Source organism: Rhinolophus ferrumequinum, chromosome 27, assembly GCF_004115265.2.
Source record: "Rhinolophus ferrumequinum isolate MPI-CBG mRhiFer1 chromosome 27, mRhiFer1_v1.p, whole genome shotgun sequence".
Taxonomy (NCBI): Eukaryota; Metazoa; Chordata; class Mammalia; order Chiroptera; family Rhinolophidae; genus Rhinolophus; species Rhinolophus ferrumequinum.
The window spans coordinates 26,301,466-26,323,311 of record NC_046310.1 but is presented as its reverse complement, the minus strand read 5'-3'; the positions used below and the strand labels follow the sequence as shown (position 1 = coordinate 26,323,311).

The window sequence follows — 21,846 nt, the reverse complement described above, 5'->3', positions numbered from 1 at the left end:
TGAGAGATTTGCATTCATTAGTGGCTCTTTGAATAGTGAGTATCCCTTATTAGCAAAAGGAAGGGTGGGCACTCCACCAACAGGGATAGCTGGTAAAACATACATCTCATGTTTTGGGGTTTAAGTGGTGTTACTTTCAACCCTGCAGGGCGGTAGGTGGGAGCTGGGGAGAAAGGGAGGAAGGGAGGAAAGGGTAGGTCCAGGACTGCCTCCAGTCTGTCCTGCCCCACCGAAGCTCTAGGCAGGGAGCACTCCTCACGGGCCAGCCGTCCCTTTCTGTCACCCCCTCCCTCCCACATCCCTCTGAGCGGTCATCCCACTTCAGGCTGGACCCTGTGTCCTTCAGCTCCATTGGGCTCTGCAGTTGCTTCAGGTGGAGTGGGAGGCTTGGCAGAAAAAGGGAACATGGAAGAGGGCCCCCAGGACCTCGTCTTTTAGGGGGTCTACCTGCTCACACTAGAGAGATGGGCCTCTTCCTAGAATGTCCTGGATGTCCTTGTCCCTTGTTCAGGATGCTTCGTTCCCAGTGGGGTGGTGTTCACCAGGCCCCAGGAGAGGGCCAGGGTGACTGGGCCCTGTCTTCCCACACCAACAACTCTCTCAATTGATAGTGTGTCCACTGTACAGATGAGAATAGTGAAGCCCACACAGGCTGACAGCTGTCTGAGTGAACAGCTGTCAGGCACCGACCCATAGCTATTTGTTCCCACAGCTCAGCCCTTTCAGGAGCACCCATGCCCCAGGTCATGTGACACATATCTTTTTTTGGCTTATCCCGGGGAAATCATATCTAGTCACAATGGGTCTTCGTGCCACTACACAAACCATGTGTGGGAGTGTTGTGAGACTTCTCAGCTAAAGAGCCATGATTACTTGTGGGCCTGCAGTCAAGATGGAGGGTTGTGGCTGGGGCTCCTGGCGGCTCTGGCCAGCTCAGCCCTTCTCCACCACAGGGCACATGGACCACCAACAGGTAATGGGGGCAGGGGACTCATGAAAACTCCTGAGGTTTTTCCTGCTGTAGTGCAGGGGATCCTGCCGACTTCGCCATGTGTCGTGCGGGGTGTCAGGCGGGGTCTCTGGTCCCGCTCCCCACACAAGAACGCAGGATATGGCTAGGCCAAAAAGGAACACCCACGGAGCCATAGGTAGGGGAGTCACACCACTATACTCTCGCTGGCGGCTGGGTTGGAGACACAGGAACCAGGAGCCACACAATTCTCACCCCTCACTGTGCTGCTTGCAGACTCAGCCACCATCTTCTTGCTAGCTCCCCCTTTTTCTGCTAGCCTAGCCACGGCAGTTATATTAGTGGCCAATGGCTCACTGGTTACAGCTGATGGCCAACTAGCCACAGCTGATGGCCATTTGATCACAGTCGATGGCCATTTACTACCTGAGCCAGCACCTTTCTATGTGAGGCCGAGAGCCTGGAAACTGCTTTTTGGGGCCCTGTCCCCACACCTACACAGACCACTCTCCCAGACCGGACCTTTGATTCTTCCAACCCACAAGGCACCAGAGACTGAGGATGAAATCTGAGGAAGAAACAAGACATCCAACATGGGTTCCAGGCGGACTCCCGGTGCCGGTCATCTCAGCCAAAAGGCAGCCTGCTTTCCAGCTATCACCTGTCTATCTGTCACCTACCTGTCACCTATTATCTATCTGTCTGTCTATTATTTATGCAATCATAGAAAGCTTAATTGGGGAATTAATGTCTCACTTCCTAGTCTTCCCTTAGCTAATGAGATGACATGGGACAGACTGGGAGCACCTGCAAACTCGTGCCTGCAGGGTGGTGAGGGCGAGGCTCTGGGCTGGGGGCCTGCAGAGCCCTCCCCTGAGAAGCACCGACCTCCCGCCCGAGTACAAGAGTCTGGGTGACAGAGAGCCAGTAGCCTGGGACCCTGCTGACCCAGGATGCACTGGGTTGTCACTCAACCGGCTGAGCCCCACGTGCTGGGCGTTCACATGCCTGCTGTCATCACTGTGACCATGACCGTGGGAAGGGAGCCAGCAGGTGTCCTTACCCCCAGGCCCAGAGAGGCTGCTGCTGCCGGCTGGGCGGAGAGGCCGACACCGGAAGTCGCCACGGCGTGGTCTCTACGCGCTCCAGAGCCAAGCCGTCCTGTCTGGGAAACATCTGGGCGCCTGCGGCAAAGCAGGCCCCAGTAGGGCTTCCCGCGGCCCCTCCTGCTCCGCCCTAGGCCTGCTCTGAGGTGCGGTCCGCTCAGGCCCTGTCACTGCGGTTTCCCTCATGGCCGCGCTGCCCAGGGTACTTTCAGTCCCCACCCTCATCCAAACCTGCCGGGCAGGGGAGAGTCTGTCTGGCTCCATGATCCGGGGGTCCGTGTTGGAGCTTGCCCTGTCCCTCCCGTCACGTGGATGCTGGGCCTTCCCGGCTCTGAGCATTCAGCGGGGGTGTCTGGGCCTGGCATGGGGCCATGTCCCTCCAGGGAGGAACTAAGATGTTTGTGGGGACAGAGTCCCAGAGAGAAGTTTCCAGACTCTCGGCCTCACGTGGAAAGGTGCTGGCTCAGGTAGTAGATGGCCGTCAGCTGTGACTAATTGGCCATCAGCTGTTACTGGTTAGCCTTTAGCCACTGATATAACTTCTGTGGCTACACTGGGGGTTGGTTGGTTGGCAGAGAAGTGGGCGGCGGGTTGCAGATCGTGTGGCTCCTGCTTCCTGTGTCTCTAACCCAGCTGCCAGTGAGACTAGAGTGGTATGACTCTCCTATCTGTGGCCCCGTGGGTGTTCCTTTTTAGCCTCACCATATCCTGTGTTCTGGTGCGGGGAGCGGGACCAGAGACCCCGCATGACAATGTTCCAGGCTGCTCCTCCCACAAGCTGCCGGGCACCATGCCACCAGCTGCAGGAACATGCAGGGGACATCCCGTGAACACTGCCCATCTCTCGGGAACCTGTTTCACCTGCTCAGGGACATGGGGACCCCACCCCAGCAAGCCCACAGCACCTTGACCCTGGGGCAAAGAAGCCAGCCCCTAGTTCAGTCTTATCCTCCTTGGTCCTAGGAGGTATCTGAGCCTGGAGCTGAACCCACCAGCTCTGTGGGGTCAGGGGACCCTGTTTCTCCTTGGCCTTTCGGGACTGAAGCCAAAATGGAAGCAGAAAGAGTCCCATTCTTACACCCTTCAAAGTCCCAGTTGGAGGTCAAGGCCTGCCCGGCTCCCCCAGGCAGTGACCGAGGAGGACCCTGGGGAGCGGGTACAGTTCTGGAAGCTGAGGCCCTCCAGAGTCAGGTCCACCAAGACCCTGGCGGCACTCTGTCCACTGTGGCGCCACAGCCTGGCCTCCCTCTCTTTCCTGCCCCTCCCTGAGCTGGCACTGCTCACAACCTCTGCAGGCCTTTCCCTCTCCTCCTGGTTCCGAGGGGGAAGGTCTCTGTGGAATGCTCCTTGTGCCCTAACTTCCCAGGGTTTGCCTGCTGGGGACAATGGCAGGAGATGGGGGAGAAGAAAGATAGGGGCTATTTAGTGCCTGACTCCCCCTGCAGGGTGCGCGCAAGGCTGTCCCACCCCTCCCCCTGCCCCTTGCTCCCCTTCCCCCTGCCTTCTCTCTCCTTCCTTCTCTCTCTTCCCCTCCCCTGTCCTTTCTCCACGTCCAATAACTACTTCTCCTTGTCCTTCAGGCCTGGTAGCCCTCCTGCCCTCAGGGGACCCAGAAGGAGCCATCTTCGTCCTACTGGGCCAGCCTACTCTCCTCTCCCCACCTGTCCAGCCCCATGGCCCCCACTCTCCCTCAAGGGCCCCAGGATGTGCTGTTCCAGACCAGCTGGGTCTCCAACCTCGGCCTGGGGTGGGGCCAGCATCCCCACGTGACCCCAGCCAGCAAGGCTGAGGACTGGCCTGTAGTGCTCCCTGGAGCTGCGGGCCGAGTGTCCTCAGAACTTGCTCTAGTCTGACCGTTGCAGCCTGCGCTGCCCGACGCCCCAGCACGCCCACACCCAGCTTCCCATTTCCCCATAATACTTGGTGTCTTTAAAATACTGCACAACCATTTTTTTGGTTTACAGTGTACACTGCCCCCTCCAGGAGGGCAGGGACCTGGTCTTGTCAACTGTCCCTGGAAGTGCCTGGCGCTTAATAAGCAGGTCGGTCAGTATTTGCTGGGTGATGCCCGCCAAGCTCAGCAGCAGGTTCCTTTTCCATTCCTGACACCCCCCCCCCCCCGCCCCACGTTATGCTTTTGTGGTCTTGATGACTGACTTGCTTATTGTCCTCTCTCCCCGCTCTGTGTCAATAGAGACCTTGTCTGTCGTATTTACTGCTGTGACCTCAGTGCCTGGAACGCAGCTATTGAAGGCACGCTCTGTATTTGCATATCTGAGGCTCAGAAGATGTACTCTGCTGCCCTCTGCTGGGAAGACATGGGAAAGGCTTCATCTCAAAGGTGGACAGTTGGGGAAGGCCTGCAACAGACCAAAAATTTGGTTTGGAACATGACTGATCTCTTTCCCCCCAGCACTGCTGAAATCAGACAATGCTGTCTCCACCGTCCCACTCTTCCCAGCCCTTCTGCCATCTAGCAGGGCAATAATCCTTTGGGATTTTTAAGTATTCTATCCTGTTATCCACATGAATACACTCACCCTTGTAGGCGTGAGTCTCCATTTTGAGGTTATTCCCTCCTGGTGTCTGGACTTTCACCTTGTTGGGTGGTGAGTGCAAATAAAGCCCCACTGCTGCCACCAGGCTTCATGCAGGCTGTGCAAGGTCAGACGCTGCTGCGGGCTGGGCCCCTGGGCGAGAGCACAGGGTGTCGGCCGCTGCCCCAGCCCACGTGCCCTCGACCTCTTCGGAGCCAGGCTCCTCCCCGCTTTTGGTCATCTCTCCTTGCAGCAGAACTTGTAGCACAGATAGGCTTCATGTTCTCTTATCCGCAGTGTCAGTGAGGTTCACTGGGCAGAATCGCGGGGCTTGAGCCCAGTGGCCTGGCTCTCCCAGCGCCAAAGGTCAGCCTGTCGGCAGAAGACGAGCCAGTGTCACAGTCTTGCCCAAGAAACAGGCCCATTTTCTGTGAAGTAACCTCCACACCTGACCTCTCTCTGGTCTGTATAGATCTCCTGTAACAATTTCTTTCAAAATATTCTGCCCCAGCGACAGAACATGGTTTGGCTCACGTGCCCTCCTTGGTGGCTGAGAAAATATGGTCACTGCTCTTTATAGTTTACATTGTGTTATTACTCTGGATGTGTGAGGTGTTTGTGCCTTTCCCACCGCTTGGTCCATAACGGCAAAGCCTGTCCTTGCTCACGTCCCTGGTGTCGTGGGTTACGAGAGCTCAGAAAGTTGCTGTAATGAATGACTTTCAGTGCACTTTCCATCTGCTCTCCTCTCTCAAACCAGGAGGTTGCCGTGTGGTTTCCTGTGAGCCCAGAGAGGTGCACAGGGCCAGGAGACATGATGAAAGCTTAGTGAATGTGGAGTGGAAGGCTGGACCCCCGGGCCAGTGAGTGAGACCCGTCACCCACTCCCACCTATGAGGGGTCTTTTGTGTCCCCCTGATGAAGTCTTACCTGTTTTGGGGGTGCTTTGCCCTCAGATGCTTTTGGTACAAAGGATCACATCCTCGTTCCTAATACTGTTGAGAGAAGGGTCCCTGTGGCCTGTGGGGCAATGAGCTCCTGGCCCAGGTAGCAGGAAGGAAGGACCCAGGTAACCGGAAAACCGGAACGGGCCCTCTGCATTCAGAGAGGAAAGTGGCCACTGACTGTTTGGCCACTGTTTGGCTCACCAAGGGGGAGTCCAGGGGGAGGGAGGGGCAGAGAGGGAGGAAAGGAAGGAAGATGAGAGGAGGCACAGGCAGAGGACACAGGAAGGAAAACGAGAGGGAAGAGAGCCAATGATGGTGTCGGGCGTCACTGACTCTGGAACATGATCCCATCGGGGTCACGAACACAAGGAAGTCAAGGCAAGTTCCCTGCTTACTAAAGGGCTTGCAGAGCAAAGATTAACACCATAAAAGTTTTCAAAGGTGTTTGGAAATTATTTTTGGCTCACAGACGAACTTAAAACAACGCTAGAATGTGCTATAAAAATATTTTAAGTTGAAAAGCGCACGCTTCTTAAAATCTTTTTATTCTCCTGTAATAAAGTGTAAAAAGAACCCTGGAAAGTGGGATCTGATGTCTCATTATACATAAAGATTTTCTGTGTTAATGTGAACCATTCCCATTTTATGGCCTTTTAGGTTATGACCAAAAGCCAAAGGCACGTCCCCTTTGTTTTCTTAAGGCCCCAGGCCCACCAGCTCCCACTCACAGGTACGTCCCCTCCATCTCTCTTTGCTCACAAGGACTACCTTCTGTTTCGGGCTTCTAATTCCAGAACCTTCTGAGGAGGAGGGCGTGACTGAGCAGAGGTGCTGGCCTCAGGGGTGGGGCACAGGCTGCGCAGTCCCGCCTGTGATGGGAAATGGAGGGCCCTGTGCCCCCACCACCCCCAACACGGAGGAGGGAGGGCTGGGGGGGCCCTCGGGAGCCCCTCTGACTTCCCCCAGGGTCAGCAGCACTGGCATCCTTCAGAGGGCTCAGGTGTCAGGACACACCTGTGCTCCCCAGGGCTCCATTACCTGCCACCCCCTGCGGTGGGGATTTCCCCAGGCGTTGCCCAACCTCTGCCATTATTCACTTCTGGCCACAGACCCCACCAGGCTTCCCATGAATGTCCTTTGTCATACCCTCCCCTCCCTCCGCAGCCTCCCCACCCCAGAAACCACCGGAGAAAAGCAAATGCAATATATTTGACTATTTCATAGTTGCTGACTGTAAACAAACTTTGTCTGCGGAAATAAAAATTATGACACGATACGATATGAATGCCGTACTTCACGTTTTAGAATTCAGAATTCATGGTATGCAAGCTTTGTAAAAAAATGTTTGCAAGTGTGTCTTCGTGTAAAATCAAAATCACGACGAAAGGGTTGGCTTTATCTTCACAAAGGGATGGGAAGATTCTTAACTGAAAATTGTAAGGAAAAACAAGATCACGTGATGGTGGCAAAGCATTTTCAAATGAAACAGGCGTCTTTCCAGCTTCTTGGACATGATTGCCTTGTCACTGCAGGCTGTGACCCCTGAACTCCTTCTGAGAGGAAAGGTGCCCCCTGGAGAGAGGCGATTGTCCCATCACGTGGTCCCTTCCTCACCTGCCCAGGAGCCCAGGAGCTAGGGCTCTCTTTACCTTGCGGCCATTTTCTGCTCCTTAGTTAAGATCAGCGAGGTTCTGCCCAAGCCACAGACTGGGGTCAGGGCCACCTCCTGCCCACCGTGAGAGTCGTCTGGGGCCTTCCTCTGCAGTAAGCTGCCTCTGGCGGGAGATATCTAGTAACCGGCAGTGGTCCCTGCCGTCTGAGGCATCCAGGCCCACATGGGGCGACTCTGAAGGTCCTGGTGACCTGTGACATCCAGAAGGGGAGTGGAAGACTGGACAAATGGCACGTTCCCTCCAGAACCACTGCTTCAGCCAGTGTTCCCAACTGCCCTCCTATGATTTCGTTCCAAGGCACTCTCCTTGCCTCCTGGACCCCTAACTGGTCCATGTGCCTTGTAGGGTGAGGGCCGGGACTGCACACTGGCTGACTGGTACCGGGTCTAGTGGAGCATAGATAAGTATCCACCAGGGGACAAGCTTTAAAAAGCCACATTATACTGTGGCATTATGTTGAAATGGATGAAAGTGACCTCAAAATGCCTCAGTGAAAAATGCCATAAACCCCCAAGTCCAGATCTTAACTTTACCCCTGAAAATGTCCATAGCTGTTCCGGGTGCAGCCTCCTAGTGTACTGAAATAACAGACCCCCTTCCCTCCGTCACTCCTCTGGGGCCCCTCCCGGGAGGACACTGTCAGGTGTGAAGAAGCTGGGTGCGTTTTCAAAGGACAGCCAGGACGAGGGGAAGAACTAATAAACAGGCTAACGTCTCTTCTGCCCAGTGAGTGACTTTCTCTTCCCACTCCTTTCACCAAAGCTGTGGCCCCTTAGTGGACGAAGGTGGCTTGCTGGACATTAACTGGGGACAAGCAAACCCTCATGTCAACTGTCGGTCTGGAGAAAGAGGTCGGTAGCATATTTCCTTGGAGAAAAACAGAACCAAGCATGAGGCACCGGGGGCATAAAAGGAATTCTGCAACTGCGTGTTGGTATTTCCAAGGTAAGCTCTCCTTTGCTGGGGTTGTGCCCTCTGGAACAGCTAGGACAAGTTTCGTCTTCCTGCTCGCATGCGGTGCCATGCTCTGCAAAGACATCCAACTGTTCTCGACCACGGGGCACACTGGCGAGTCCTGGCCACACGCAGTCCTGCCTTGGCCCAGATTCCATCTTCTGGGGATGCACGAAGCCAGGGCGTCTGGGGCCTGCCAAGGTGAAGCGCCCAGATTTCCAAGGCGTGCTGCTGGATGCGGCCTCTACCACACGATGGGTCTGCCTCGCTGAGTCCTTGCTGGCGGGGTCTCAGCCTGCGTTGCCCTGCACGTACCGCACGTTGTGCCCGTCTGCCAGCCCCCACCGGCTCTCAGCACAGCGTGGAGGGGCTTGCGCCCCAGCCCCACCCCTCCAGAGTCCCCCAGGGCACTGAAGCACCACACCCACTCCCCAATGGGCAGGCAAAGCTCACAGGTGGGGCGCCTACACGCAGGCCTGAGCCGTGAACACTTGGGGCACACTGACAGGCTGTCCTGGCACAGCTGGACTTTGGTGAAGGTTTGTCACAGGAACAAGTAAGAAGACGAATGAAAGATTACAGAGACAGACCAACGAGGCAGGTGCACCGCCCAGGTGGTACCCTGGGCACACTCAGTGGCCACCTTTCGTTTCTGGCTGTGTCCCTCAGCCACACAGTGCCCCCTCACCTGAGGGAGGCGTGGCCTCTCACACCTGAACAGGAGGTGTGCACGCTCTCTGTCATGGTCTGCTTTCCTGCATATCTCTCCGGAAGACGGGGTCCCTCTCCTCCTCCCATCTTCATCTCCAGACGTGGACACCAAGGGGCAACCTTCCATGTACTGAGGACAGCGGCTCATGAAGGCGCAGGCACACGGCAGACGTCTGCCCATTGCCTCTTTGCAGGGGCCTACACGTGGCCGTGCTCTGAGCCATGAAGACGCCCCATGGGCACAGACAAGGTGAGCAAGGACTCAGAGCCGCCACCACGGCCAGCAGTCTGGGCCTGAAGGGACGCTGCCAGGTCGGAGCCAGGCCTGTCCCTGGATGGAGACACCTGGGCCGCAGGAGGGACACGTGCACGTGCACAGACGACTGGAGGGCAGACGCCACAGAGAAGCTTTCATCCCACTTTCTGCTGAGTTTGTGGCAACAGCTCCAAGTCCCTCTTTGGTACCCGATACCCCCTTTTCTTTCTTATTGGGAGAGAATGGCATACTTAGAAAGAGGGCTTAGAAATACTTTCAAACATGAGACACACAGAGAAGCCACACAGAACAAATAATGGAGTCAAAAGTGGGAAGTCTCAGCAATATTCCTGATACATAGAAGGTATCTGGGAACAAAGCCAAGGCCACACAGACCCAAGGCCACCGCAGTAGATGCTACAGAGCTTTTCTCTGAAGTAGGCTGGGCTACTGGGGAAGGGGGCTGGTGGCAATTTTTCTTTGGGGGCTCCTTGCCTTTGGTACCCTGACTATGTAAGGCTATGCTTTCTGCACCCCGGTTGCTGACAAGTGCTGTGGGAGGCAGACCAAAACGAGCGGTGAGCGGGCAAAGACTTGAGCAGACTGACTGTGGCGTTTTGGAGAATACTCTGGTCCCTCACCCATGGGACGGCAGACGCCCCGGCCCTCTGCGGACATCCCACGGCTGCCCTCACCCCCCACCCTGTGCAGCCCACGCTCTTCTCCATGCAGATGGCCTCCCAGACTGTGGTCACTGCCAGGTCAACTTGGGCTTCACTAGCCAAAAGGCACCCACCTGGGTCTCGGACAAGAACACATGCGAGTGAGTGTGACGCTGGCAGGGCCACAGTGACGATATTGGGGTCAGAAGAGAGGTCTGGGCTCCTTTCCATAAGGCTGACATTCAGTGAGTTGGGGATAAAACTCGCAACCCTCCTAATGAATGAGGGAGCCAATGTGCACTGCAGGCAGGCTGCCTTGGTGGGGAACCCTTTGCCCCCCGTTCGTGGTACCTGAGCAAGCTGTCGTATCCCTCCCTGCAAACTGGGGACGATGACAGTCCATGCCGACCTCACAGGGGTCCCTGGGAAGAGAGCTGCTGCACAGGCCACAGATAAGTGGGCCTCGTTTGTCCGCTTTTGTCGTCATGCCTTTCAAACCGTTACCCGTGGGAGAGGGCCGTGAGCCACCGGGCGGACAGACCCACAGTGGCCTTTCTCCCTCCATCAGCATATCGAGCTGTTCTCACCCCACCTCCAGGGCCTGTGGGCAAACGGCTTTGTCACTGAACAGACTAGAGGAGAAGGAATGAACCGGGCACTCCTCACGTCCGTCACTCACCACGACGGCGTCAGCCTGACTTCCTCGCTCATAGATGCCCAGCTCGGACGCCCCCACTGCAGGGTGTGGGAGCTGGGGTCCTGAGGACATCTGGAAGGCGAGCTCCAGGCCCAGGTCCCGCAGGCTCTCCTGATTAGTGCTACCTGTCACTGTCCTTCTGGGAGTACAGACACTCCCCACTTCGCCAGGCTGGAGTGGCCACCAGAACCTCCACTAGAAACCCAGCAGAACTGCTGACCTTTTCAATCATCATTCAGGAAAAAGGTGGCTACTGTTTTTTAAAAAAAGAGCATGGAAATGGCGTATTCACACTGTAATGACTTGGTAATACGAAGTCACCCACTTCTGTCACACCAGCCCACTCCACGGTGGTTCGGAATGACACACAACCCAGGCTAGAAGAAACGGGGCTGAATCACGGGATGGAAGGCAGGCACCCAACACGGCTGTGCCCAATGCGGCCGTCAATACACACTCCCATTCATCAAAACGTAACCGAATTTCTGTAACTGCTCATGACACTAAGAACACTTAAGACCACATACCTGTGATCATATAACAAGAAACCAAGTTTTAAAAAAGCCGCTTTTTTTGTCCCTGACCTTTTAACAAATTCACATGTGAACAAAGAATCAACATCTAAATAGACTTTTATTTCTTTCTTTTACTTATTTGGAGAGAAAAGAAAATCCATCAGCTTTCATCAGAGTCTCCCTAAGTGTTGGAAACACATTAAACTCAGAAATAGTGGACCTTGTAAAAAAGCATCACAAATTAAAAATATATTTCTCCATGTGGTAAAAGTGCTTTCAATTCAATTAAAGGACACGGCAAAGGTGTTGGAAACACAATTTAAAATCTGGCCTGCAGCCCGTGGCACTGAGTGAAAACCAAGGACGAGGACAAGGGCAGCCATCCTGAAGCGGGGAGAGTGGGTGGCATGGAGGTCACAAGCATGCTGCCAGCAACACCGCGAATTAACTGAGTGTGAACACGGAAGAAAGTCCCGAAGCCTGAGAAGAATAGAGTTTGCACTTGTAAAAATAAGGGGGCCACATAAATTGGGGTGGAAAGGGATTGTGTCACTCCAGAAATGACTTGTTTCTTGTCTGTGGAACAGCCAGACCAGTCGACCACTCTGGCCGAGGGCTCCGTGGAGACACGTGACCTTGGCTCCGACAGCCCCGGTTCCTTTGGGAAACAAGCGGAGCCCTTGCTGCCAGCTGATGGTCATGCAGTCCTTTCCGTCCTGCGTGAGCAGGCCCCCGCGCCCCGCCCCCTTCCCCACGGGTGGCCCACCCCGTGTGGGGTTTGCCGTGCCAGCCACCCCGTTCCGAGGGTGCAGCCAAACGGCCACCACGGCCAGCTCACTTACTGCACACGAGGGGAAGACACATAGCAGTGCTCATCTGTGGACACAATTTGCTGGTTCAGCAATGCCACATTATTTTTAAAAACAATTCTGTCAATGATCATGTCTCTGACAAAGCGAAAGGTCCTTGATGAAATGCAACCACGTTTGTTCTGGAAACGAGCTGCCCTCTCCAGCCCCGGCACAGGCACAGGGCCCAGAACACGGAACCGTGATCATGCAAGGAGCCACGACTGGGGTGAGGCAAGGAGGGGGGGAGAGAAGGGACACATTTTCCTTTTACAGAAGATCTTAAGCAACAGTAAGAAAATAACCTGAAGATATATTTAAAAATAAAAAACAGCATCACAATTCACTGCAACTCTGTTGGCACTTCCCCTTCCTCCCCAGCCCGCCAGCCAAACAGATGATGTGGGCAGGAAAGCGCGTTCATTAGTCAGAACGGGCAACCGCGCCCCCACTCAGCAGTGCACTTAATGGCACCCACTCGTGTTTCTTCTTCCACGGCACCTGTTCTAAGCTGCCTGCACGAGGAAATTCTGGAAAACCCTCTGGTCTCCTACACAATCGTAATGGGACAGAGCCAATCTTTACTGGCTTTGGTCACCTGTAGACATGGCACAGAAGTGAACCATGTCACAAATGTCCTTACGTCTTCACAAAGCAGGCATTTCTAGCAGAACATGCTGTGGCTCGTCCTACCCCTGGCACCTTCGGTGGCAACAGCCTTGCCAGGTCCCGGTGCTGAGAGCTGAGCTCTCCTCCTGGCTCCACAGCGGGCAGTGACGATGGAGTGCCCTGCTGACCCGAACAGGACGGACAGTAGCACTGGTGGCATGTAGAGTCCGGGTGTGGCACCCCGTCACTGCAGAGCATCCCCACGAGGTGGGTGTCCCTTCCCACAGGGGGACGTGCTCTTCTTTGAATGGAAACCTGGACAGCAGCCTCCTCTGACCAGGTCCATCTGCTCCCTGCGGAGGCCTCAGGCGCCCCTCCTGGCTGTGGCCACACCAGGGATCTCCAGGGTTCTGGCTGGGCTGGGCAGGGCAGCAGGCTCCTCCCTCCTCTCCCCTCCCTGCACCTGGTCCTTACCTAAGCCTGGCCCAGCCTGGCATCAGTGGGTGGGAGAGGTGTCCTCCAGGCCCAGCAGCTCCCTCACAAGTCTCTCGCCAAACTGCGCCCGGCTGTACCTCTTCACGTGGTAGGCGTCCGACATCTTGTACAGGATGTAGGCGTTGTTGACAGCAATGCTGACGGCGAACCAGAATACCTGCTGCCATGTCTTGTTTGGTTTATGAGAAATGAAATACCTGTGAGGACAGAGCGATGAGAAGGGCTGACCCAGCCGGCTTGCAGTGGCCTCACTGTGGTCAGCAGGGGCTGGGGGCAGGAACCAGGCTGGTGGTTCTATGGGGGGGGGCAGGAACCAGGCTGGTGATTCTATGGGGGGGCAGGAACCAGGCTGGTGGTTCTATGGGGGGGGCAGGAACCAGGCTGGTGGTTCTATGGGGGGGTCAGGAACCAGGCTGGGAGGGGGCCCATGGGGTAGGAACCAGGCTGGGGGGCCCATGGGAAGGAGCTAGGCGGGGCGGGACCGTGGGGGGCAGGAACCAGGCTGGGGGGCCACTGTGTAGGAATCAGGTTTGGGGGGCTGTGGGTGGGCAGGAACCAGACTAGGGGGTACTGGGCAGATCTTGCTGAGGCTTTGTCACAATGAACTTTCCTTAAGGAAAACAATCCCCATCACAGGATAGGGCAGGCAGGGAAGAAGATATAAAGCCAGGAGCCAGGCCTTCTGTGGCCTTGTCCAACGTTGTGTTCTGTGCACACCTCCTCGTCCCCCACCTTCCCTTTAGATTGAGGGCAGATGTCACCTCAGGGAGGCCTCCTCTGCCTGAGTGCCCTTCCTGGGCCAGCCCAGGGGAGGACTCCCGAGGTGGGTCCTCTGTCTACACATCTGTCTGCACCAAGTGAAAGTGTGAGGTCGGGGCTTCAAAACCACCAAGGTGCCCACAGGCGCCCAGCAGATGGCTCCTCAGTAATGCAGATTTCTTTGTAAGAACTGCAGGGAGCTCAGCGCGGTGTGCACCACATAGTAGGTCCTCAATACAGGCTTGTCCGTCCAAGGCTCCCTCAGGACTTGGCTCCCTTTCACACCTAGGCTGGGTTTTCCAGGGAGGACCAGGCCTTGCTTTTCCCTCTCCAAATGGAAAAGCCCAGAAGCGGGGGATGCCCTCGCCTTTGGGGTTGGTGGGACCCTGCTTTGGGCGAGAGGCCCAATCTTAGTAACTTGGTGGCATACGGAGGTCTGACAGAGAGCATCTCTTAGCTCCTGTGATGGACATGACAGCAGCCAGCAGGAGACGGCATGGTGGGTGTGTGTTTGCACGTGCACTGTGCACACCCCTACACTGTGTGACACTTAAGACGAGACCACACCCAGTGCAGGGGCCCATGGCTGAAGTAACGAAGTAACCAGTGCTGGCAGGCAGAGGGCTGTGTGTGACAATGCCAGGGGCTCCCTGTGGGTGTGGGTGTGGGTGAGGCTGAGGAGGGTGGTCTGGGCTAGCAGGACACAGAGGGTGCAGGGTCTGGGCCCACTGTCGTGAAGGGGCAGCGGGGTGGGGAGGGGGTGGCGCTGCCTGGGCGGAGCCTGGAGGTCAGGAGGAGGGATTTATCTCACAGGGTCATCGTCTTTCAGTTCTGAAACCAGGGAAACTACTGACCGCCCACCAACTTCTCCCCTCTGTGACGGTGAGCAGCAGGAGCCCGGTGGACAGGAGTCAGCCGGTCACTTACTTGCTGTACTTGTCGTCATATTTGCAGATGTAGCTCAGGTGAGCAGCAAACGCCTCCACCGCCAAGGGACAGGGGATCTCTACACTCTTCCTCTTGATGATCACTCCTGAGGACAAGACAGAGGGTCAGTCCCCCCACAGCATCCTGCAAACACGGACCACAAATGTGCCTGTCTCCACCCTGCCTGGGTGTCCTGATGGGAAATAGAGAACAGGGGAGGTGAGAGGGCAGGGAGCACTAAGCCTGTTCTCCTGACTTGGTCAAAGCAGGAGGAGGAATCTGAGGCTCAGAAGAGTGGGGTGCCTCCCCCCCCAGCATCCACCCTCTCACCCCCCAGGACTTCTAGGCCCCTGTGGACTGAGGGATAGGAAGACCCCCGGCACGGAGCCCCTCCTGAAGCTCTGGTTGCTCACTTGCTCCCAAGCTTTTGATGCCTTTACCTCCACTAAACAGAAAGGGATGAATCCCAGGGACTCCGCCCAAGCCCAGTTCTGACAGGATTTCAGGGTCCCACTGACAGGGCGTGAGAAGCCAGAGGCCATCAGCGAGCCCTCCACACCCCTCCACCCCAGCCCTGCACGCTGCTTTCTTCCAGCCTGCTGCGTGTGTGCACGTGTGCTTGGGATTTCCAGGCCGTTCCCTTGGCCCAGCCGTCCCCGTGAGAACAGTGCTGTGTGTGTGTGTGTGTGTGTGTGTGTGTGTGTGTGAGGGATCAGTTCAAAGGACTGAAATTTTGGCACTACTGAAACAGAGTTGAAGTAAAAATGGCATGTCCCTTGTAGCACAAGGGGCTTTATCTGGGGCGCCCCCTCCCCCTGTCACCAAGGGACACGAGGGAGACCAGAGTTGAACAGATCCATCTGTCTAGACTAAGTCCTGGGCTGTGAACTTTTTCATTTTGTCTCCCCCACCCCCCAAGTATTGGTTTTTCACGGAAATACCTAGAGAGCTTGTGAGGAACTGAGACGCCAGAGCCTCAGTCATACAGAGGCCTGGGGGGTGGGGGTGAGGGGTAAGCAATGCGTTTCCTAAAGCCCCGTGAGGGTCCGAGGGGCCCTCTCCGTTCTATGGTCGGGTGAGCCAGCCTCCCAGGGCGGACATGGCCTGCAGCCTCCCCACAGGGCTGCGTCTCCCCAACAGCCTTCCTAAGCACACCTGTTATCTCGCCCACCCCGCCCCACCCATCCCAAGACCTGATGGGAAAACATCCCGGTTGGAACCTCGAGGCCCTGGCCTTGGCAGGTTTCCCATCTCCAGCTCTGTTTTCATGTGCCTGACTTACAATGACAGCTTCCTCGGGTCTGAAGTATCCCTTTTCGGGCCCCAGGGAATCCCTGTGGGTGCAAGCAGGTCAGACCTTCCCTATGAAGAAACAAAATCCCTTCCGTTCTTTTCCCAGAAGTGGAGGACAGCTGGCTGTGAGTCACCAGGGCCCCCTGAGACTAGAGCTCATCTTGAAGGACACACCTTAGAGCTCAGCATTGCCCGAGCCCCTGGAGCCCCCACCACCGGCAGCTTTGGCCGCACGCCTTTGGCACAGCCAAGGGTGTCACCCAGCCACGGGAGCCTGGCTTTAACTCTTTGCTTCCCTCCTATGCTTTCTCACCTGTGAACTTAACACGAGGACTTCAGCTTGAAATCTCAGTAGAAGGGCTTCAAACCTCAGGTCTGCATTCATCTCCTGAAGCAGTTCCCCCCCCCCCCCCCCCATAAACCACAGCCCTGGTGATACTTTGTATTCTGAGATACTAGTCCACCTGGAAAGGGTAAGATTACTGTCTGTCCTATAATTACCTTTTCTGAGGACTGGGAAATGCTGACAAGAGGTTATCTGATCTTCCTAGTCTTTGCTGTCGTCATGACCAGGATGGATGAGCGTGTAGCCCACAGGCTCCCTGGGAACCTGCCCGTTTCCAGCTGTGTGTAAATCTCTGGGCACACTATACCCGCGCGGCTGCCTCTGTGCCCGTCACATCTGCATGGCACATCAGCACTCCAGCAGCTGTTTGCCACCTCCCTTGGGCTTTTTGTGGCTTGGCTGGCATTTCTTCCACCATTCTTTGAGTCTGAATGAATGCATCAAGACCTGACTCAGCGTCCTCTGCAGACATTCTGGATTGGCATCTGTCTCATGGAATCGGAGCCCTAAGTGGGCACAGACTCTGGCAGGGAGATGACAGACTCAAGACGGATTTCAGGAGCAAAGCAAAAGCACCTGGTTCTCGGTGGGGATGTCCCCTGACCCGTGACAGCAGGAAACTGGTAAAAGCCTGGGCATGTGCTTACCCTCTGAGAGGAGGGTCATTTGTCCTTAGAATCTGGAGTCAAGAATAATAAACCAATTCTAAAAATGTTCATAACTAGTTAGATATCTTCTAAAATCGGACATTCTACTCAACTTCTGGAAGAGTATATGTGGTCACAGCAGAGAAGAGTATCAAGTGGAGATGCAGTCTTTAGAACACAAGAGACTTTATCATCTGGATGACATTTAACACAAGTAGGGAAGGGTAAGTGTATTGAGTCAATGGTTGAGGCATGAGGGGGGCTGCCTGGTGAACCAAGCCTTGCCATACGACGAAACCCTGTCGTAGAGGCCACGCATCAGAAAGCATTAAAGTGGATTCTGTGAAGAGAATCTCCTAGAAACAAGAGGCAGCTTCTACTTGTACCCGCGAGACGTACACACACTGTCCCTGCCTTGGGACAGAGCAGGGACTTTCAAACATGACAGCAGAGAGCATGACCAACAGATGGGCCTATCCAGAAATGAAAAATGTTTAATGTTAAAAATGCTAACCTAAATAAAAGCAAAAGGAAGACAAATGTAGAAAAGTATTTGCTATTAGCATAAAATTTGCTTTCAAGTCAGTAAGACAAATACCTCAAAAGAAAATTTAAACGGACGTGAAGAAATCATTCAAAATTAGCCAATAAACACGTGAAGAGATGTTCCACTTCACCGTAGTCATGGCAATTTATATTTAAAATTTGTAGCATTTTCACCCACCAGGTTGACAAACTTAGAAAAGAAAAAAAAAAATCGTGTGGGTAAAGCAGCAGGAATGCCAGACCCCTGTAAGCACTGCAATGGCAATTATGTACAGCTTCTTGGTGACGTGTCATCAAAAACCTTAACACGTTCAGACCCTTTGGCCCAGCACTGCACTTGTAGACTTACTTAAGGATGAAAGATGTACCCAAGATTTAAATATGAAGATATTCACTACATCACTATTCATGTTTTGAAAAAATAATCCCTAAGGGGGAGAGATATAAAAATGCGGCCATCCAAAAGGATGGAATAGGTGGTGATATTTAGACATCTTGTTTCTGAGGTACATGGAGAGGAAAACTCCCTTCACCAAGAACAAGACTCTGAGCTGTGCACTGGCAATGGGGTTTCCACTGGGAGGGGCATCTGGCCTCCACTGCATGTCTCCCTGTATCCCCTTCTCCATCCATCCTCCCATGGGGGACCAGGCTCTGAGCTCACCTGCAGGGTCTCCCCGCACTGCACCAGGGTGGCCTGCCCACATTCCACCTGGAGTGCTTTCCAGGGGCCTGTCTGGGGGTCAGTCTGCGGTGCTGCTGTGGGCGCACTCTAGGATTGGGGCCTTACGATTTGTAACAGATCCTTTAGAAATGGACACTATAACTGAATTAAATACAAACACCAACTTGCAGCCCACTTAAAATCAACTCTACCAATTTTCTCTTCTTCCCCCATCAGTATCCTCCTTACTCGTTCCCTTGGTTTAAGGGTGCCAACCCTTGAGATTGGGGTTTTAAGATTTGTCATCTGAAGTCCTATTGCACGCTTCTTTCTAGCCTGCCAGTGCATTCTTCTCTGTGTTACCCCATTTCACCCAGCTCAGACAAGTGACAGCTTTTCACTTAAAATAATTTGGCAGGAAGCAGCTCCTGCACCCCGCTCCCACACATGACTCCTAAATGCCCGTGGCCCACACTGAGGCCCGACCACTAGAGCAGACGCCCAATTCAGACTCGCCTTCAGCTTGCAAGGTCAACTCCAAATATTTCCTCGAAGTGCCCTTGACATCGCACTTGAGAGTGGTGGCTTCCACACCCTCTAAACTGCATGGGATGAAGCCACCTACGTGCCTGAGTCCCTCGATTGTAATCTCCACTGAAATATAATGTCACTTCGGTGTGTGTATGTGGGGTTAAGGGATGGGATTCAATGAACAACAGGCATTACACACACACACACACACACACACACACACACACACACCCCTGAGCTCTTTGACAGTGCTCCTTCAAAAGTGAAGAGGAAAGGAGCCTTAACATAAAGGAACATACGAATTTTTAAAATATACTATAAAACTGTAAATATTTTTGTAAAGTGCCCCTTGTCATTTCAATTTCCTTTTCAGCAGTTAAATAATGTTGTGGTTAAATATAGACTCCTTGCTAAACAAATCCCTTTGTTACCAGTGGACTTTAAACCCTAAGGAAAATGAATGAGGAAATCAACTGAACACCCAGAAAACCCAGAGCAAGTACTTACCTTCTCAGATAGACATTGAAAAGATAAGAACAGTTGATTTCCCCACCTCCCATCAGAATACATTTTTACAGAATCCTAGATGATAAAGTGGTCATGGAAGGCCATTCAAATATAGCCAATTATGGACCCCAAGTACAACCTGTGGGACCTACAGAAGGTGGCCTACGTCACCTGCAAACCCCGCCATCATTGCTTCTCTGGATGGCTGACAGTGGTAGGGAGCTGCCGCCTGTGGCCCAGGAAGCACCTGGGTAGATGCTGGTCCATCTGCCACCTGGCCCAGCCGCTGAGCCGGGTACCAGGGCTGCACGGCCAACCAAGGACCTCAAACTCAGGCCCGCACGTGCCCTGCTCAAGCTCACCCAAGTCCCCTTTGCCACCGCCCCGTGGTCGGTGGTGCCCCCACCTTGCTGCACGGGCGAGTAGGCGTTGGTCAAGAAGCGGAAGTAGCCTTTGTTGTACCAGCAGATCAGAGACATGTTCCCCTTGGTCCTGATCCGGTGCTGGCCCCGGGCCGGCGGCATGGCCGGGTTCGTCAGCATGGACAGCGGCAGGCCTGTGCAGTCGCTCTTCCTGGGGCTCAGCAGACCGCAGCAGAAAATCCCTGGCGGGAGAGGGACACAAACGCACACACATCACAGACGCCACTGAGGCTGCCCTGGCCCATGATGCTCGCGGAAAGGCCGGCACGTGGGAGAGAGACCTGCAAGGAGTCCCTCTGCAAGGGACTGCCTATCTGGGGACTTTTCTTCCGGCACTCCCACAAGTGTACTTAAGATTATTTATGACACATGCAGCTATGACATAAGCAGGGAAGTAACTAAGCGCTAACTGAACAGGTGGACCTGTCATCCCATCTGCTTCTAGAAACTTCTGCTCTCCCATTATCACAGCCACATTCCAGAAGAGGGACTGCAGCTGCAAGAGGCTCCCAGGCTCCCAGCACAGGACTGATGTGTGAACTCAAGCACATTTAAGTCACCCCAAACTCTCACCAGGACCGGACCAGCGCCGGCCGGCCCTGTCCTGTCTGCACAGCACCCAGCGCAGCCCCCACCCCTGGGAGCTGATTTCAGTGCAGCGCAGGCGAGTCACCAGGCAATGTGCACTAAGCCACGTCACGCCTGTGGGCCTAAAGCACAGTGCGCAGAAGAGAAGCGTCCTGAGGGAGAGGATTCTATGCCCCAGAAAGTTCTGTGGGGGAAGGAGGGTGAGCAGAGACCAGTAGAACAGGAGGATTCTAAATTCCTCCCTGGGCTCCAGGCGGCCACAGGCAGCTCCTCCCCGGAGACCACTCCTCAGTCTGGACGCCCGGAGGTGACAGGAAGCAGCACTTCTGACTGAAGACCTGGGACAGTCTCGTCCTTTATTCTCGTCTCAGTTCACTGAAGGCTGACACCGAATGGGCAGTAACTTGAAACATCCTGTATCCCATGCATGTCCCGTCACTGCATCCCCACCCCACATGGAAGACACGCGGGAATCCTTCTCCGAGCCCGTCCGGTCCCACGGCCCTGGGGAGCCACCCTGGGGGAGAAGACCCCTGCTGGTACAACATCCCTAAGAGGAGAGGGCACCCTGCTGCTTGGTCCTCTTAAACTGCACATGACTAAGATCTAAACAGAAGAGTCTACCTTTCCAACAGGGAGGACATTTTACCTTCCCCGGCCGGCAGAACAGCAGCTGCCTTTTCCTAAGGGGGAGAAGAAATCCCAGTGCAGCCGATTCTTCACAAAACCATCCCTTTGTGAACACAGTGATTATTACATGAATGTTTTTTGTGGCTTAATAGCCAGAAAGTAAACTGTGTGCACCCTGCGAGAGACAGCCCGCCCCTGCATGAGGACTGCCCCTTCCATCTTGGCCGCACGCAGAATCCCCTGGGGAAGCCAGCCAGACCAGTGCAGTCAGTCCCGGGGGGGGCGAGCAGCCACCGTCCGGGGCCCACGCAGAACCACCACTCATCGCATGTGAGGCCCGTGAGGCCCCGTGTGAAGGGCTCACAGCTTGAGATGCTTCTAAAAATAGGCCATGAAATCTTTGTTTGCTCTTGGAAAAACTCAAATTCCATGTGTAATTATTGCCTTCCCCCTAGAAGATTCTCCCCCATCCTGCCCCTAATTCCTGTGCTGGGGAACATGCCCTCCTCCCAGAGTCACAGGCAGCGAGAGGGAAGCAGACCGGTGACCTGTGACACTCCCTCGGTCTCACTCCGTGCCACACCGGCCTCACCGGCCACGTGCTGCGAGCTGGCTCTGACCACAGCACCTGACTTGGTCTAGGTGAGGCAGGAGCAGGCCTTGTCGGCACAGGAATACTGTCAGGCGGTTCATTCTGGGGCCATAAGGGTTCATCGCCACGCACGTGGCACCACACGCAGATTCACACAAAGGTGGTGGGACGGCCACCTGGCTCGCCACACGAGCCAACACGGGGACCGACCTTCCAGTGCAGCGGTTAATGTGCATTAGGGCCGATGTCGTCCAAGGTGACTTCCACAGCCTCCCTTCACGCAGTCAGACCTCCTCCCACGGGGGCTCCCAACAATTACACTCCAAGCCCTGTCGGGCGCAGGACTTTGCAGCCCCGGCGGGCAGGAGCATACAGTCCAGCGCTGCTCATCACGGCAGCGGTCAGGCCTGCACG

General features: G+C 54.9%; 1 protein-coding gene across 1 annotated transcript in view; it reads right to left on the bottom strand.

Moving 5' to 3' along the window:
• Positions 1–11,960: 11,960 nt before the first annotated feature.
• Positions 11,961–21,846, bottom strand: part of PGBD5 (piggyBac transposable element derived 5) — an 81,049-nt gene continuing 71,163 nt past the window's right edge. Inside the window, exons 5-7 of the mRNA XM_033099663.1 lie at positions 19,607–19,804; positions 14,667–14,772; positions 11,961–13,177 (exon numbers count right to left, since the gene is read on the bottom strand). Coding sequence (XP_032955554.1) covers positions 12,982–13,177; positions 14,667–14,772; positions 19,607–19,804 — 500 coding nt within the window. The 3' untranslated portion in view covers positions 11,961–12,981. The remainder of the gene's footprint in view (positions 13,178–14,666; positions 14,773–19,606; positions 19,805–21,846) is intronic.